Source organism: Muscardinus avellanarius (genome assembly GCF_963383645.1).
Source record: "Muscardinus avellanarius genome assembly, chromosome: 2".
NCBI lineage: Eukaryota > Metazoa > Chordata > Mammalia > Rodentia > Gliridae > Muscardinus > Muscardinus avellanarius.
The window spans coordinates 15,654,621-15,673,522 of NC_137787.1; the positions used below are offsets into that span (position 1 = coordinate 15,654,621).

The 18,902-nt window shown below is 38.9% G+C and overlaps 1 protein-coding gene across 1 annotated transcript; it reads left to right on the plus strand.

The window, feature by feature from the left end:
• Positions 1–5,673: 5,673 nt before the first annotated feature.
• SCG2 (secretogranin II) lies at positions 5,674–7,512 on the plus strand (the record flags this gene model as incomplete). The annotated part of the gene is made up of 2 exons (XM_080690354.1): positions 5,674–6,626; positions 6,747–7,512. 2 exons carry the CDS (start codon positions 5,674–5,676, stop codon positions 7,510–7,512), a joined length of 1,719 nt encoding a protein of 572 aa, XP_080546480.1.
• Positions 7,513–18,902: the final 11,390 nt, after the last annotated feature.

Genomic DNA, 18,902 nt, shown 5'->3' on the forward strand with positions numbered 1-18,902 from the left:
GCCTTTAGTCTTTGCCAAAAAACAGTTCTGTATAAATGAGTAGGCCGGTCAAGAGTGACTTCCTGGAGGACTTTTAAAACCTGTGATGAACCAACTCAATCTTTGAAGAATGACCATGCAGGATTTTTTGACTTCATATTGATAATGGCTAGTTCATTCAGCCACAAATAAATTCCAAATTGAAAATTAGGTCATGTCCGAGCAGCTAGCTAGTACTTTGTTAAGATTTTGAGAAATTTTATGTGTGTATACCTATCTGTGAAAGAACTGGCGTTCAGGTAACAGACACCTGATAAACAGGACATATTTACCCAAGTTTCTACTAACCATCTCTTGATCATGCCATACTAACCCACTGTGAAACAAAAATATATTGGATGCATTTGCCATGGAATTCCAGCCTGTCTCTGTGTGTTTTAAATCTATCCATAGCTGGTAGGCTCCTCATCAATAAAGAAATCAAATAACTTTACTAGGAGAGTGATTAGGAGTAATTGAGAACTATTTTCTTCAATATTTTATTTTGACAATATTTTAAAGTACTTTATTTCTTCTTGAGAAATTTGAGAGGAGGATGATTTATTAATCATAGTTAGAAACCTGTTTTGAAAAACCCGATGCTAAGCCAGGTGTGGTGGTGCACACCCAGAATCCCAGTCCTGGGGAGGCTGCGATAGCAGGACTGAAAGTTTGAGGTCAGCCTTGGCCAACTTTGCAAGACTTTGTTTCAAAAATAATAATTAAAAAAAAAAAAAAAAGCCGGGCGTGGTGGCGCACGCTTGTAATCCCAGCATTCGGGAGGCTGAGACCTGGAGGATCGCGGTTCGCGGACAGCCTCAGCTACTTAGTGAGGCCCTCTGCAACTCAGTGAGACCCGGTTTCAAAATAAAGAATAAAAAATAGAACAGGGGGTGTAGCTCAAAGGTCAAATGCCCCTGTGTTCCATCCCCAGACCCTCAGTAAATAAATAAATAAATAAATAAATAAATAAAATAACAAAACTAAAGGGCTAGTGGTATATCCCAAAGACAGAATGTCCCTGGGTCCAATCCTCATTATCACAAAACAAAAACATAAACACTTGATATTGAGAAATCTCAGGTTAGGCCCATTTACCTGAGGGGTTTATCTTTCCTTATATTTCTAAATTAAGTAAACTCATGATCCACAATGTTCCCAGAACTGCTGGCTGGGCTCCTATTATTTTATATCAAAACACTCTCTTTTTGCTTATCACTTCCATTAGACTAACCTCTTCTCAAAGTAAAAAGAAATCATTTATTTTTCTATCCCCAGCAGTGAGCAATGTTTCTGACTCCTAGTAGGCATTACAAGTTACTGACAAATAAAAATAAATGGTTAATCATTTGTTTAACAGAGAAATAAAAGATATCTTATATAGCAAGATTTTTCTGTATTCCTGAAGTATATTTCTAGCATATACAGGTTTTTAGACAACTCATATCCTTAATAAGGTAAAGCTAAAATTTAGAACTACATAAATTATTGAAATATATAATCAGGTTACATGGCAAAGCACAGCAATGGTAATGAATTATAAATCTAAGAGGCCGGGAGTTAACTATTATATTATTCTCTGGATTGGTCCCATTCATGAAGGGCATTCAACTCTTCTGATTCAACAGAAGGAAAGTATTCTCTTGATTGAAAAGAATTCCAATTACATATGTGTCACACTTTTTCTCAAACCATGAAAGGACTTTTTTCTTCCTTTCTTTTTTCCTAGTAGACAGAATTATTTTCCTCATTACTCAACTTCTGAGCTTTCCTTCCTAAGATCAGATATTGTAAAGCGTACCAATATATTTATATAAAATTCTCAACTACAAAACCCGAGATTTTAGGAATACCCATTTCAAAAACCACTTTGAAGTCATTAAAGTTGCTTATTTATTTATTTATTTATTTATTTATTTATTTATTTATTTTGCAGTACTGGGGATGGAACCCAGGGGCATTTTGCCTCTGGGCTTCACCCCCAGCCCCATTTTTTATTCTTTATTTTGAAACAGGGTCTCACTGAGTTGCAAAAGGCTCTAGTAGTAGCTGAGGCTGTCTTCGAACTGTGATCCTCCAGTCTCAGCCTCCCAATGCTGGGATTACAAGCATGCACCACTATGCCCAGCTTTAAAGTTGCTTTCGTACACAGGAAATCGGCAACCCTCCTTTTTATTTCAATCAACATGATTTTGAGAGCAAAGCAGCCTGTGTCATGATATGAAATATGGCCCTTTTATATTCAAAATGCGTTCTCCATTCATCTTAGGTTTACCAGGAAATGATAATGCACTTTCTTGGTAGGCAAAGAAAAAAAATTATTCTTCTCTTTACAACTTTCTTGAAACAAGGACAATGGCAAAAATAACAACAAAAGCGGCAGCAAAACCCTTTATAACAAGGTATTAGAACACTAGAACACAGACAAAATGAGCTTGCAATTAGTCATGTCTATCTCACAGATTTCTTTCTAAGGGAAATTGGGCAGAGCATTTTAATTCGAGCCTCAAACATTTTGATAAAAGAAAAAAAAAGACAACTGCAATTTTTGCCACAAAAAGGCAGGTGGCGTAAGCATGCAACACTTTAAAAAAAATATATATAAAGTGATTATTTTCTCCGGGATGCTTTGAAAAAGCTCGCCTGCGCTCGGGTTTGTGGCTGAGCCCGGTGACGTCAGTGTGGCAGTGCGGAGTCGGGCGCAGCGGCTTCCTATAAGCCGGGGAGCTGTCCGGGTGCTGAAACGGCCCGAGAAGCTCAGCCCGCGACACACCTTGGATCTTCTCTGCCACATAAAAAAGAGGTAAGGCTGCTTTTCTCTTCGATATACTGGAAAGTTCTAAATTGCGTATTATCGCCTCAATTCCTAGCTGAGAAGAAAGGGATCGTTTGTTAAGCTTATATTAATAGAAAAAATGAATAGCAACCTGCTGCTCTCCAACCAATGTAAGGATGCTGTATGTCTGTCTCTGTGATTGAATCTGAGATTTATGCCACACGCTGTTGCACGTTTATTAACGAGGATGCTGTTTAGATAACATATACGAGAAGAGTGAAAAAGTTAAGGATCTTAGTATCATACACATATTAATATAAAGTTAGCCAAGTCTCACATTTTGTTTCCTTCCTTAATGATGTATGTATTGCTTCTCCCTCCCTAAGAGCCAGAGATATAATTTATATGCTTAATATTCTTAACAGTAGGTTCCCAATGATTCAGAGGCTGTTAAACACATAGTCATAGAGATAACCATTTTTGGAACTAGTTTTTTTTTTTCTTTTTGATATTTACCTTAAAAAGGCTCTGAATCAACAAACTATATAAAATATTTTCTGAATTGAAATATTCTGAAAGAGCTTCCATCATTATCACCTAATTGGAGCCCTAGGAAACTATGTTAGAATGATCTTGAAAATATGTTTCTGTCTTTTTCCAAGATAAATTATTATATTGGGTTATAGATTGGATGTGGGTTACCATGAATTATATGGCATGATAATTTTGAATACATGGTGAAAATGTTCATAACTATAAATTATTATTGTAATTGTTGTGCTTTGAAAGAGATTGTCCAATACTTTGCTAAAATTTTTATTTGGGGCAAGGTTTTTATTTTATTTATTTATTTATTTATTTATTTATTTATTTATTTATTGTAGCTCAATTAGTTGAATTGTTTGAATTTGATATATCCACACATGTTAATACTCTGGTATCAATGTTCCTGTCAGATCTCAGTACAAAAGATGTTTTAACTTAAGAGGTTTTTATAACAGCTATCAAGGGAGCTTGATAGGAAATTACATTTTAAGCCAACCCCTATATAAGGTATTAGAGTTGCTGAAATTATCTTCACTACTTGAAAGAACTGCCAGAAGAAAAAGAAATCCTTGGAGTCTTAGAGACAGTAACTGTATCATCCAAACTGAATCTGAATGAATGACCATAGGGTAGCGCTTGCTAGGCTGCATTTAAACAACTGCAAGGAACATTCTGCTCTGAGTCTACTATAAAACCTACTTCTCAGGTACTGATTTTAAAGATAAGCACATAACTCCTACATTAAGAATAATTCAAGAGAATGTTTTAAATGCCAATGTTGAAAATTGATTACAAAACCTAAATGAATCTTGAAAAAATACAAAGAAGAATATATAATATACTTAAATCTAAGACTTTTATGAACAAAATAACTCCTAGTAAACATATGAGATTTTTCTTTCAGTAAACTAACTAATCTAGTTAATGGGAATTATTTTAATAGACATATGCACTTATGCTGAACTATCTTACTATAACCATTTTAAGCTCTAAAATCCTAAAACATTAATCATTAGTATGATCTAGTGAACAATGGTATTTTCTACAATTGATGCCTAATTTAACAGAAATTTTATCATTATGGCTTATTTTATTTATATTGATCCAATTATAATAAGGACGAACTTGTAAACTTATTTTATATTTTTTTACATTTTATTTACAAGAAAATTGCAAGTGTTAAAATAGCATTTTCCATGTTAGGAATGCCAAGTATAAAAATGTAAAAACGTATCCTCTTGCTAATTCATCTGTGAGATTTTAAAGCATTGGAGAAAAGAATGAATGAAGATTTTTAAGTAGGAAGAATTTAACACATCATCTGTGTTTATCTAAATTGGGAGTTACATAGTGGTTATTTTGAGATTTTCTAACAGTATGAGTCATTTAAGATTTTACAGGTCCATACAAAAATAGGTGCAGACATAAGACAAACTGAATCTGAACACTCACAAGTTTAGAAAGAGACTAGTTAAGCAACCTTATGTTCTCTCTGTAACATCTGTTATTATTTACTATATACTATTGAGGGCTGATGAAAAATATAGCTATGATTGTGTTTTGCAAGATAGTCATAATAAGATTATTAGAAGAAATATAGAATGCAGAAAATTTAAACAATTTATTCTTTTAGCATGCTATCACAGAAATAACTTTTATTGGTTTAGCTTAATAGCTGAGTCAAAGATTCATGTTATAGAAGTTATTAATTGATAAATGTATTTGATAATCAGTAATGACAAATTATTTCTGAAAAATATATGTGACTAGGAGTCATCCACAAGGTATTCAGTATTATTGACACTAATATGCTTTATTACAACATTACATATAATAATGTTATTGTTCTTCTATTCCGACAAGAAAATTAGATGGAAAATTCTGAGAATAAGCCACATTTTTTAATTCAATCTTAAGAACGTAATTGTGTGTGGGTATACATGCATGTTTTATAACAAATTGTTTTGTCAATGATTTTAATAGAATGCTGTATAGAATAACTATAACTCATTTTGGAAAGCTTTTTCTCTTTTATTAAAAGAAACAAAGAAATCAAAGTACAAGTTTTATAAATGAAAGAAATTTTTTTGAAAGACCTCATGATAGTGCTTCTGTTGCTGTTTTAAACCAAGAGAATGCTATACAAGTTTGATGCAATTAAGTATCAATTTTGCTAAAGATGAATAGGGTTATGTAGAAAATAATTCATGCATTTTAAAGAGTTACCCTCACTGTAATGTGAAATTATTTCTACTTTCTTTTGTTGGAGTATGTTCTAGTCTGTTTATTTGTGTTAACTCATGTTTCCTATGCTTTAAGGTAATCTTTAAGACATGGCAGAAGCTAAGACCCACTGGCTTGGAACAGCCCTGTTTCTTAGCCATTTAATTTTCCTCATTTCTGGAGCTGGAGCAGCTTCATTTCAGAGAAACCAGCTGCTTCAGAGAAAACCAGACCTCAGATTGGAAAATGTCCAAAAGTTTCCCAGTCCAGAAATGATCAGGGCTTTGGAGTACATTGAAAAGCTCCGGCAGCAAGCTCCCAAGGAAGAAAGTAGCCCAGACTATAACCCCTACCAAGGCATCTCTGTTCCCCTTCAGCAGAAAGAAACAGGGGAGGAAAGTCACTTGCCAGAAAGCTCCAGGGATTCGCTGAGCGAAGAAGAGTGGATGAGGATAATACTGGAAGCTTTGAGGCAGGCTGAAAATGAGCCTCAGTCTGCAGCAAAAGAAAACCAGCCCTTTGCCTTGAGTTTGGAGAAGAGCTTTCCAGTGGATCTGACTGATGATTATGAGACACAGCCCTGGCCAGAGAAAAAGCTGAAGCACATGCGGTTCCCTCCTATGTATGAAGAGAATTCCCGGGACAACCCCTTTAAACGCACGAATGAAATCGTGGAGGAGCAGTACACACCTCAAAGTCTGGCCACGCTGGAGTCTGTCTTCCAAGAGCTGGGGAAACTGACAGGGCCAAATAACCAGAAACGGGAGAGGGTGGATGAGGAGCAAAAAATCTATACAGATGATGAAGATGATGTCTACAAGGCCAAAAACATTGCCTATGAGGATGTCGTGGGGGGAGAAGACTGGAACCCGGTAGAGGAGAAAATAGAAAGTCAAACCCAGGAAGAGGTGAGAGACAGCAAAGAGAATATAGAGAAAAATGAACATATCAATGAAGAAATAAAACGTTCTGGACAGCTGGGGCTCCAGGATGAAGATCTCCAGAAAGAGAACAAAATCCAACTCTCAGATGATGTCTCCAAGGTCTTTGCCTACTTGAAAAGGTTAGTGAACGCGGCCGGGAAGGGGAGGTCTCAGAATGCACCAAATGGGGAAAGGGTGGCCAGGCCTTTTGAGAAACCACTTGATTCTCAGTCTATTTATCAGCTGATTGAAATCTCAAGGAATTTACAGATACCCCCTGAAGACCTAATAGAGATGCTCAAAACCGGGGAGAAGCCCAGTGGGCCGATGGAGCCGGAGCCAGAGCTCGACCTTCCTCTTGACCTGGATGACATCTCAGAGGCTGACTTAGACCATCCAGACCTGTTACCAAGTAAGATGCTCTCTAAGGGTGGGTCCCTCAAGACAACTGGCCGTGCCACGACGGAGGCCTTACCAGATGGGCTCAGTGTGGAGGACATTTTAAGTCTTTTAGGGATGGAGGGTGGCACAAATAAAAAACCTCCATATTTTCCCAATCAATACAACCGAGAAAAGGCTCTGATGAGGCTCCCCTACGGTTCTGGAAGACCCAGAGCAAACCAGCCTCCCAAAGCTGCCTGGATCCCTGATGCTGAAAACCCAAATGACAAGGATCAAGAACTAGGAGAGTACTTGGCCAGGATGCTGATTAAATACCCCGAGATCATTAATTCCAACCAGGAGAAGAGAGTGGCCAGTCCTGCCTCATCAGAAGATGAACTCCAGGAAGAGGACCAGCTGGAGCAGGCCATCAGGGAGCGTCTGGGCCAAGGCAGCTCTCAGGAGACTGACAAGCTGGGCCCGGTGAGCAAAAGGTTCTCTGTGGGGTCCTCAAAGAATGATGACTCCCCCAATAGACAGTACTTGGATGAAGATGTGCTGATGAAAGTGCTGGAGTACCTCAACCAAGAGCAGGCAGAGAAGGGAAGGGAGCACCTCACTAAGAGAGCCATGGAGAACATGTAAGCCGCTTTCACTAACGGCCCGATCTTCACTCCTCCCTCCCCTCGTGAGCCCCAGCATTCCTCTTTAGTGTGTTGACTTCTCTCCTGTTCATACTGTAATATCTTTAACTGATGTACAGGCAGAGAGTTCCAAGTCCCTGGGCATCTGCTTCACTTACACTGAGTTGTTCTCTTGTGAATGGATCTGCGTACATGTTATAATTCTGGATTAAAAAATTATCATGTCCTTTATTCAAGAAAGATATCTACGATAGTGTTTAATAGTGTAGCCAAAGGCTGTGTGATGCTCATCTCACATAGGATAAAGGGTGTCCTCTAATTCTCTTGAAAATTTTTAATATTTATCGAATTATTTTGTTACTGTCTGTAGTGTTTTGTGGAGTACTGGAGCAAAAACAATAAAGCATTATAAATATATAGTTTTACTTATAAGGTCTTTTCTATTGTGTGCTTTATTGCTGTTTAATAAATGTTATTTCTGGATACCTTTGGACTCTTCATTCTGAAAAACCAGAGACAATGACCGGAGCAAGCAGTATGGAGTCCCGAAGAGAAACTGTTCCTGTCCACAGTCAACCCAGGTAAGAAAGAGTGAAGTTCACATGGAATCACACCATCACCTGTAGGATACAGCATCCACAAACACCCTCTCAGCCCACTACTTATGCTCCCCCATGCTTTTCCTCATATAGAAAATGTATAGAATAAGCCTTTGGTATAATATTTACATCTCTTATCTTTGGTTTATCTGAATAAAAGATATTTAAATGTTCCATATTTATAACTAGAGTTAAAACAAGCAAACAAAAATAAAAAGGAAAGGAAGGAACGCAGGGAGGAAAGGAGAGAGAGGGAAGAGGGAGGAGGGAGGGGAGAGAAGACTATGTGCATGGTAGTTAGAAATCACTGCAAACTTGCAAATAACCTGCCTACTCTTAGGCAACCTTGGTCCCCAAAAGGCAATGCTGCTGCCACCCACTGCCCCCAAATCCCTGAGCACTTGGTAGATGCAAGGGCCCAGATGCTGTGGGCACAGAGCATCTGCCCTCGGTTCTCCCTGATGGCTGAGGTACTAATAATCATTACAGTGCTCTCTGCAGCACGATACTGTCGGCACCCCAACATAGCACCCACAGCAGCCAAAAGACATAGTCACATAAAGCAAACGATAATGACCACAAACAAGCAAGCACATAATAGTTCTGTATTTAGTGCTACTGTACAAAGCACTTCCATGATTTGCCTCATTTGGTCCATACCGTATCACTTATCCAGGGTCTGTTTCCACCTCCTCCCCCTTTTACAACTGGGAAATCAAAATTCAGAAAATTCCAGTACTTTTCTCAAAGTCATCCAGCCTTATGATTTGACAAAATTTGTGTTCTTAGTCATGTCACTATACTAAGTATACACTGTCTGCCTGGGACATGCCCTTTCAGCTGGGGGTGGCACGGCGGGAGGCTTGTGGAGTTTTAGGGAGGGTTACTTCCAAAGGGGGGCACATGTGTGCACGTGTGCGTGGTGTGTGTGTGTGTGTGTGTGTGTGTGTGTGTGTGTGTTTGCGTGTGTATGTATCTTGGGGAATCTCTGCACTTTTACTTAAAGGTATCAAGAAGGCTGTATGCCTTGGGGGATATATATTAAATGCAGATTTTCCTATTTTCTTTCAATATTCTTTTATGTCCAATTACTATACAGTTTCATGGAATTATGTAATCTATAAGTGGAAAAGACCTTAGAGGTGATTATTTCTTCAGAGTCTCTAATACATGGTCTTTACTCCTTCTTTGTACTTGAATTGAACTCAGGGCCATTCTACCTTCAAGCTATACTCCTGGATTTTTCTATTCTTTTATTTTATTTTGAAATATTATCTCACTAAATTGCTGAGGGTGTCTCTAAGTTGCCAACACTGTCCCTCAACCTGCAATTCTACTGTCTCAGCCTCTCAAATACTTATATTACAGGCATGTGCCACCATGTCCAGCCCAAATTCTTTCAAGATAGGTTGTTTTTATCACTCAAGGCAGTACTATGAATTGGACATTGCAAATGTCTGTCTGCAGAAGGAACTTTGGCATGGTATGCCAGTTAATTTTCTATAGAGTTCTCTGAGATTGAGGTTATTTCTATCTTCAGAAACTCAGAAGAGTGAGATAAGTTGTCTTGTGGTACAGATAGTATAGATGGCTAGTGGTGGTGTGGAACTTTAACTCATAACTAACTACAAATCAAACACATGGTGCCCTTCCACAGAAGTTTAAACTTTATGATTCCTATAAGGTGACACCCAGGAACAAATTTGAGCTACTTCAACTGGAGAGATCTGGGATACTTATGCAACATAAAGTCTAGGGAACTTATTTATACTCCCTGCTTAGCAGGTGTCCACGTACACCATGCAGCCACTGTGTGCTCACTCCCCTTTCCTATATTAATGCAGTAAGTTGTTCCCTGAATCCTTAGTCAGCTGTGTGACTATTTCCATGCAGGCTCAAAGCAGAAAAAAGAATGTAGAATACACATCCCCCACCCCCAACAAGGTTTCATTGTGATGTTTTTGTCCTGAGGTTAGACAGCAAGAGCAAGTTAACTGGCAGACACAACTAACGAGGCTCCGAGATGGGATTTACATAAAGACAGGTGGGATGCAGACCCTGCGCCTTCTGCTTCCTTCTTAAAGTCTCAGGCTTGCAGTTCCAAGATTCCCTGATAGAGACATTTGGGGCATCAGGATAGGGAGGTGGTGGATATTTTAACTTGGGGCATATGTTCTCCACCTGATCTCCCCCAAACATCAGTCAACAAGCAGTTCTAAGTTCCTGAAAGGCTGGCATATTCCCAGCTATGACTCACTTATTTCTGATCTTAGCATTTTATTTTCTGTAAGTACTTTAGTATGTTGTTCTCTAGTATAAGAAATGAAACTCTAAGTACCATTTAAGGATAGTACATGGCAAGTTAGTTGGAATTAAAGTAACACTGCCCCTCTCTGACAGAAACCTCCTTCATCAGAATCAGGGGTAGCTCAAGCTCTCCAAGCAGGCCCCCTCTGCAGGGAAAGAAACAAATTGCCCCCAAACCTCTACAGGAGTCCATTCCTCCATCAGTAAAAATCAGACAGGAGCCTCACATTCTGTGTGCTCTTGGCAAGACCTCACCTACCCAACCTTTCCTCCCCTCCAGCCTCTCTCTCTCTCCTTCTCTCTCTCTCTCTCTCTCTCTCTCTCTCTCTCTCTCTCTCTCTCTCTCTCTCTCTCTCTGTCTGTCTTGGGGACATTTAAGATGAATCTGAGTATACACTTTGTACCAGAACTCCCAAGTCATCCTTATCTCCTGCATTCAAACTGCCCGAAACTTTTTACTTCACCTCTCTGAACCCCTGCTCCTATCCTTCTTCATATCCTCTTTTTTCTCTGCCCTCTGATATTCTAAGTTGGTCATAATCAAAAATACCTGTCACCACCAACTATTGTGAATAGTTACTTCAATTACTTCACCTGAGGAAAACCTACCTCTCCCTCAAAGTTACTGTAGCCTTCGTAGCCCTCTTCTCTGCTTCTTTTTGCTGCTTATAGTACATTTTTCTTCACTCTTCCATAAAAACATCCAACCACAAATCTCACGCCAGTACCCTACTGTCCCCCATGGCTGTGGTTAGCTGCCCAGGTTACGTCTTTTCATTTATGAAAGATAGCAGCTCCTGCTCACTGCCACGCATCCCAGCACTGCTTCTGTCTAAGTATTTATGGGTTTTAATATCCATGAAGATGAGCTTCCCAGTACTCCAGGCTCCAGCCTCTATTGGCTCTCCACTTGCATGGACATGCCCTTGGTTTCATCCTTATTAATAATTGCAACCTAACATAAACCTCAATTCTAAACATTTTATCCTAACTTTCAAGTTCTGTATTTTCAGCGTTCTTCCTCTAGATTATAGAACCTCAGTTTCAATCATCCTTCCACCCACCAAAACATCTAATCCACTTACAGTCTTTCCACTCCTCTCTTCCCTTTCATCTTCACCACCCACCTCGTCAAGCACAGATTTCATGGTTAGTCATTGTAATCACTCTCTGGTAAACATACTTAACTCTCTCCTGTCTATAGTGCTTTATTGTAATTTATATTTCATTTTCCCTACTTGTCTTTATTTTTAATGGGTGTAATACAGTCTCACATCATAATGTAGATCATGTTGACATTAGTATACATTCACACAGTACTTGGTGCCCCCACCGCCACTCTATATCTCTTCCTAATACTAAGTGTCCAGATTGACAATGTTATATTGACATATACCCACATAGTTGAAAACAGAGAACTACAGTAATATATGCAAACTCATGGTCATAGCAGCACAATTCACAATAGCAAAACTATGGGACCAACCTAGGTGTTCATTGTAATATCTTTGCTAAACAACTTGGGTGAATCCTATTCGGCACCACCTCATTTCTTCTCTATTTTTATGGAAGTGAGCTGAGCAGGATGAAGATACAGACAAATTGATGAATTCACCCTTGAGGTCCTCAGGCGGTCCACCCTGCTGCCTGTGATACTCCTGCATCCCGAATCCCCTTATGTCCCACTCCTTAGGCAAGAATATCATCGTACTTTTTTGTCTGAAAATATTTAAACTTGCCTCCACAACCCAGGTACTCAGATAATTATCTGGCTTCTTGTTTCACTGAAAGAAATGAAGCAATCTTAGGAGAAGGTGAAGATGTACAGATTCCCACCTTCCCTTGGACCTGCCTAGTGCACTTGTGGCTACAGTCTCCCTGCTATTCTGTGTGTGTGTGTGTGTGTGTGTGTGTGTGTGTGTGTGTCTGCCTTGCGTGTGTGACTGGTCTGTGCTCCTGTCTTTAATACTCTTCTTCTACTTGTGGACTGGATCCTGTCCTCTTTCTTACTTGAGACCCGTGTTTCAGCAATTCTCCCCTTTTCCTGCACCTACTTTTCTCTTACGACTAAATCATTCCTGTCAGCAAACAAACTTCTTTTTCTTATCTCCTCCCTGTGCCTGAAAACACCCAGCACATTCCCAGCTCAAGACTTTGTTTTTCTTTGTTTCTTTTCCCAAAATGCAATTTCTTCACATAGCTCCGTGATTTTCTTGCAGACCTCCCCGAAGCCATCATTCAAATATTGACTTCTTGGTGCCATTCTCCCTAAAACATCAATTCCTACACTTTTTCAGCCCCTTCTTCTTGCTTGAGTTTTTTTTTTATTTTAGCATTTCTTATGTCTAACATTATCCATTTGCAAATTTATCTTATTTACTGTCTACTCTATAATATTCCCGAAGGTAGTTTTTGTTTAATTTTGTCATCTTTGTATCCTTAGCTATTTTGATTGGTAACTGGCACATAGGAAGTACACACAAAATAGTTACCATGTAAATTAATGAATTAGGAATGAGGGAAGAAAAAGGAGAGGAAGTAGGAGGAGTGGAGGAAATGACTTTAAATCTAGAACAGTTAAGAACAAAGACAGTAAATCTTCATTAATAGAAGAAGAAAACCTATTCAGAATACAACTTTATTATACCAATTATTTTATCATATAAATTTGATTGGGTCTGATACATCAAGTAATAATTTTATTATACTAATGTAGAGTATGTGTGTGTGTAATATTGGAGTTTGAACTCAAGAGTGTTCTACCCCTGAGCTATGCCCCCAGCCCCATTTTATTTTTAGTTTTGAAACAGAGTCTCACTAAGTTGCAGAGGGCCTCAATAAGTTTCTGAAGCTGGCTAGAAACCTGTGAGCCTCCCAAGTTCTAGGATTTCAAGCATGCAGCACTACATCTGGATTTGACCAGAATTATTTAAAATTTTTACAGAATAAAATTCATGGGGTAAATAAATTTTGTGTGTGAAGGGGGACTTGGGCAATTAGACTCAGGTGCATTCTACCTCTGAGCTATACCACCAGCCCTATTTTATTTTTATTTTTATTTTGAAACAAGGTTTTTTTAAGTTGCCAGGGGCTTGCTAAATTGCTGAGGTAGGCCTTGAACCTGTTTCCTGTCTCAGCCTCCCAAGCACTGGAATTATAGGCCTGTGCCACCATGCCTGACTTAGAAATACGATTCTTGATCCGGATTTCAACGTCCTTCCATATAAAGTCTTCTGCCTCTGAACAAAGGAGATGTGGTGACCAAACTGAAGCTCACACAGCTCTGGAGCTTACCAGGAAGGGGAGAGGCAGGATCCCTCACTTGGGAAACTGGGCCCAGTTGAGCTTTCATTATCAGAAGGGCCCATGCCAGGATTAGGCAATCTTCTCAGATGTAGTTTTCTAGCTTTACAAAATTATAGTTATTTGAGTATTTTTTACGTAATGTAGGAGAGAATTATAGTTATTTTGCCTCGCAGAAGAAAAAATTACTACTATAATAATGCTATGGGGATTAGTCACATACAGATAAAAGATATGCCAGCCCCAATATGTAGCTATTAAGGTTAATGTTATTTAATCTGGAACTATTATTCCTGATAGTTGGAAGGCAGGAAGTCCAGTGGGCTTGGGCTTTGATCAGGGACATTCTAAAGGGTGAAAAGGACCAGGAACAGCCTAGAGGTAGAAGGGTTCCATCCCCTGTACCACCAGAAAGAAAGAAAGAAAGAAAGAAAGAAAGAAAGAAAGAAAGAAAGAAAGAAAATGGACCATGAACTGAGAATCCAGGGGAGTTTTTCCTGGCTAGTTTATGCCTTTTGATCTAGAACAAAGATGACAATTTGTCTCCAAGTGTTCAGACAGCCTCTACCTTCTAGAGGGTCCATTATGACAGCCATTGGCAATGGTTTTTGTTTTTTTTTCTGGAGGACTAAAGTCACATTGCATTTACAGTTAACCTTTACATCATTTGCCTATGCCTATATCCACTCGGTTACCGGCTCCCAGGACATTTTCAGTTAACAATGCATTGTTGACCCACTGAGGCTTGTTGTTCTATCAGGCTCTCTCTCTGTTCTTGATGTCCTCTCAGCAGGTCTTCAGCACTGAGGTGACGCTGGGCTGCAGGAGGAGTAAGCGTGGAGAGACGCAACGATGCCATTGCAGCATCTGGCATCTCCTGTTGCTTGAACACATTCTTTCTGGTTCTTCAGTCTGCTTACTCTTCCCTCCTTAATTTACGGACACTATTTCAGTCATCTTTCGAGGCTTAGTGTGCACATTACTATCTCCATTCAGAATGTTCCAATTTCTGGGTGTGGTGGTGCACAATTGTAATCCCAGAACTTGGGAGGCAGAGGCAGGGGGACTGTAGTTTCAAAACCAGCCTCAGCAACTCAGCGAGAGCTTCAGCAGTTTAGCAAGACCTTCTTTCAAAATAGCAAAGTAAAATAGAGCTGGGGGTGTGGCTCGGAGGTAGAACTCTCCTGAACTTCAATTTCCAGAAACCTCCTCAGAAAGAAACCCACTGCCCTTTCCTCCAGCGTTAACAGTTTCCCTCTTACCTTCATTGCAGTATTTGTCACTTCTGATCTTGCTGTAGAGCTATGGCTAATCAGATCGACCTGTCTGTCTCCTACCTTATACACTCTTTGAGGTCCAGGCCCAGCTCTGAATATCCTGTCTGTATCTTCAACAATGCCCACTATATCTTTTTCATGTGAGTTGTTCAAAACACGTGCACTGAACGAATGAGCAGATGTTATGAAGCAGACCTCCCTGTCTGCTGTTCTGTGCTTTACAGAGCCTGCGTGTGTGTGTTCTGTATCAACGTAGTGCAGGAGAATGAAAACCTACTGTGCATCCCACGAATTCATTTGAGGGGCTCTTGCCATGCCTGTTTGGGAACACCTGACGTCTCTGAAAAGTGCCGTCATAAGATGATTTAATTTAATATTTGGCTTAATTTGCGTTAGAACTCTTCCTAGATTCCCAGGCAGGCATCCCTTTTTAACTGGTAAATTTCTAGTTCTGCAATCTAGAGTTATGATTAGGAGCTTGCTGTTTGGAACAGTTGTCTTTATTCATGTCTTACTGGGTGAGTTCAGACCACCACATAACAAAATAGCTTCCTAATGTTGATTGGCATGTCGATTCCTCTATCTCAGCCCACAGAGCATCTGGATTTCATTTTTAGAAAGTTTTATGACCTGATGTATTAGGAAAGAAACTTGAAGGCTGGGAGAAAAAGACCAAAAGTGAATTCCTGGCTTTCTGACTTATTTGGACAGGCATTTAATCTAACTGGGTCTGAAGGCAGGGAATTATACCTACCTTGAAAGGTGATTGTAAGGAATTAGTGACAAGGTATGAGAACTGCTTTATGCTACCTGGAACAAAGTAGTTGCCAAATATAAGACAAATTTTTCAATCTATTAACCAACAACTATTACTCACCAGTTGCAATGTGTAAACTTTAGTACTTGACATTATGTAGGAAGATGAATAGGAGGGATGCGTATAATGTATTTCCACAAAGACAGACCACATTGTGAAAGCACTTTTGTTCCACTTACAAACAGGATTATTTCTCTTGCTGCAGCTATTTTGAGAAAGTGGTTTGTGATGAAGCAACAAGTTCTGATTCCATCTGTCATGAGGTCCAATTTAACTGAGCCCATTCCATGGGGACCGGGATGTTTAGAAGTTTGTGGGTGGTAGGAACCAACACTTCAAGTTTATTTTCAGCTTAAAATCTAATTCATGCTACAATTAACCCATATGGGCAGGGACAACTGATGAGATCAAGTTTAAATTTATGTGATTGTCCTTTCTACCTACTGTCCAAATCCCATCATTGTATTTTAAAAGATAGATTTTGAATGTGATAATAAAAACTTAAAAAAATTTATTTGTTCTCTACTTTGTCAAGATGATACAAGCTAACCTCTATAAACTTCACATGGATAGTTAATATAACCATAGTGTTTTTTAAAAATGCACCTTAGATTTTAAAAGAAACCACAAAATTGTTCCTTCTTGGTCTTCCCATTTATAAGTGTTATGCAGTGAACAGATTAAGAAAGTAAATAAAACGGGCACTCCTCCCCTTCCCTTAGTGATAATCCCATAATTCAATTCATTCTGAACCAACAGGTTGCTATGGTAGCAGAAGAGTCAGGGTTACAGCACTGAGCCATTCTGCAATATGAAATCAGCTCTGTGCAGGAGGAGCCTCAAAATTCATGAGGTCGGTGGAAGCAATTTTTGTGCTTTAACCTCCAGGCTTCCTGCATCTTTAAGAAAATAAAAATAGCAGGAAGCAATGACAGACCAAGCTTCTTTTGTTGTTTATCTGCCTTTCCAGAGTACAGATGGAGTAAGCCATGATCTCTGTTTTCTATTTGTTGGGCTTTAGAGTTGATCCTGATAAAACTCATATTATAAAGGCAAACTGTGGGCAACAACAAAAACTATGAATGAGAAGAGTTTCTAATTATGTGTTTTATATTTCTGTTCACTTCCATTCAGTCCTAAGCTAAAGGCTTAATTTTAAAAAGAGTGTATTCAGATACACTGAAACCCTATTATAATTAGAACTCCTGAAGCACAGAATTCAGTATAAAATTTTCACTGCAGACTCATCCCATTGTGTGAAGAATACCTTCTAATATAAGATACATTTATATGTACCATATATAAGTGATATGTATGTGAAAATATTATAAATATAAATCATGTACAATGAATAACATGTGCATGTGAAAATATTATAAGTATATATTATGTACAATGCATAATATATGAGTAATAAAAAGGCATTTTCACATATAGTCATATAATCTAACCCACATGGTTTAACCTTCCGTGTATACATATGTCAATATATGTAAGTATACATGATCATTTGTATTTTTAAGTCTTCAGTTAAAAATTGTTAATATCATCTAATATGTTCCCTCTATTTTCTCTTCATATAAAGTTATTATCTCCCTTTTTTTTTACGGTACTGGGGATGGAACCCAGGGGCATTCTATCTCCGAGTGACACCCCCAGCCCTATTTTTTATTCTTTATTTTGAAACAGGGTCTCACTGAGTTGCAAAGGCCCTCACTAAGTAGTAGTTGAGGCTGTCCGTGAACCGCCATCCTCCTGTCTCAGCCTCCCGAATGCTGGGATTACAAGCATGCTCCACCACGCCTGGCTATTATCTCTCTTTTATCCAGATGAAATGCTAGCCTTCCCTGTGGGTGCATCTTTAATGTGGATAACATTAAAGAAAAATAGCTATAAAAGATAAGCAATCAATGGATCTGTAAATGCACAGTTTATTCTTATTTGATATAAAATTGAAAGTCTCTTGGGACTGGGGTGTGGTAGGGCTAGAGATATGTAGGGTCTAGTCTATTCTAAAGCTTAACTTACCTCCATGGATGAAATTCAAGGGAAGAAGGCTGTTCTACCATGAAATTGTATACCTCAATGACTTAGTAGATTTCACTTATTTCAGCATGGCATCCCAGTCTTGTCTTCTGGATAATGTTTTGTTCCTCCTTTTATATCCGACTTCATAAAGACTTCAGGCATTGCTTTCCTTTCTCTTTCTCACAGTACATGTACACTGCCTCCATCATCCACCCAGACTTTATCTTTTCCTTCTTTGTAGTAACTACTTCCCCAACAATACATAATAAACTCTATTATGGTTATCTATTTATATGTAATTTCATGATAAAGCATTGTGCTTTTTAATGACATGGAGCATGTGTTAGGGAACTGTGAGGTTCTGTTTTTGTTTGTGTATGTTTAGCACCTCACTTCCTCTTTCTTCTCATCACACCATCATGACTTGATTTGGAGATAACGTCTTCCTATTTGATGCATTTGTGTGAGATTGGTAAACTTAGCACCTCCCACCTACAGCCCACGAGCCCCATGGAGTCCTGAGTTTGATACATCTTGTCCACAATGAAAGTTTATGGATGGACATGTGCTCTAAGTTGAATTGGTCAAGAGATTTCCTTTAAGCATTTATGTATGAATGTTATGAGATAATTTTTAGGGACTGTGAATATTTTGTTCCTGAATATATCTATTACTTTGTTGGGTGGCCAGATCTGAGGCTAATAAAAGGCATGGCAGATACTAGAGGGCAGTATCCAGGGGAAAATATTCAGGAGCCACTAGTAAGCTTTGAAAAAACTCAAATAAAATAAAATAAAAAATGGGTCAGGGACAGACCATAGCCTGTAAAGCCACCCGGACAAGCATTCTTCAGTTGAACCAGGAACATTATTTCAGGGGTGTCAGCAGAGTGCTCCAGGAAGCAGACTCAAGATGGAGGTAGAAGTGGGAAATGTTTATTGGAGAGTAACATCCCTGAAAGAAAAATAGAAAGTAGAAGTGGGCAGAAAACACTGTGTGACTGAGAGACAGATGCAAAAGTCACTGACAATCCCAGCGGGATGCTCCACAACAACGCTTG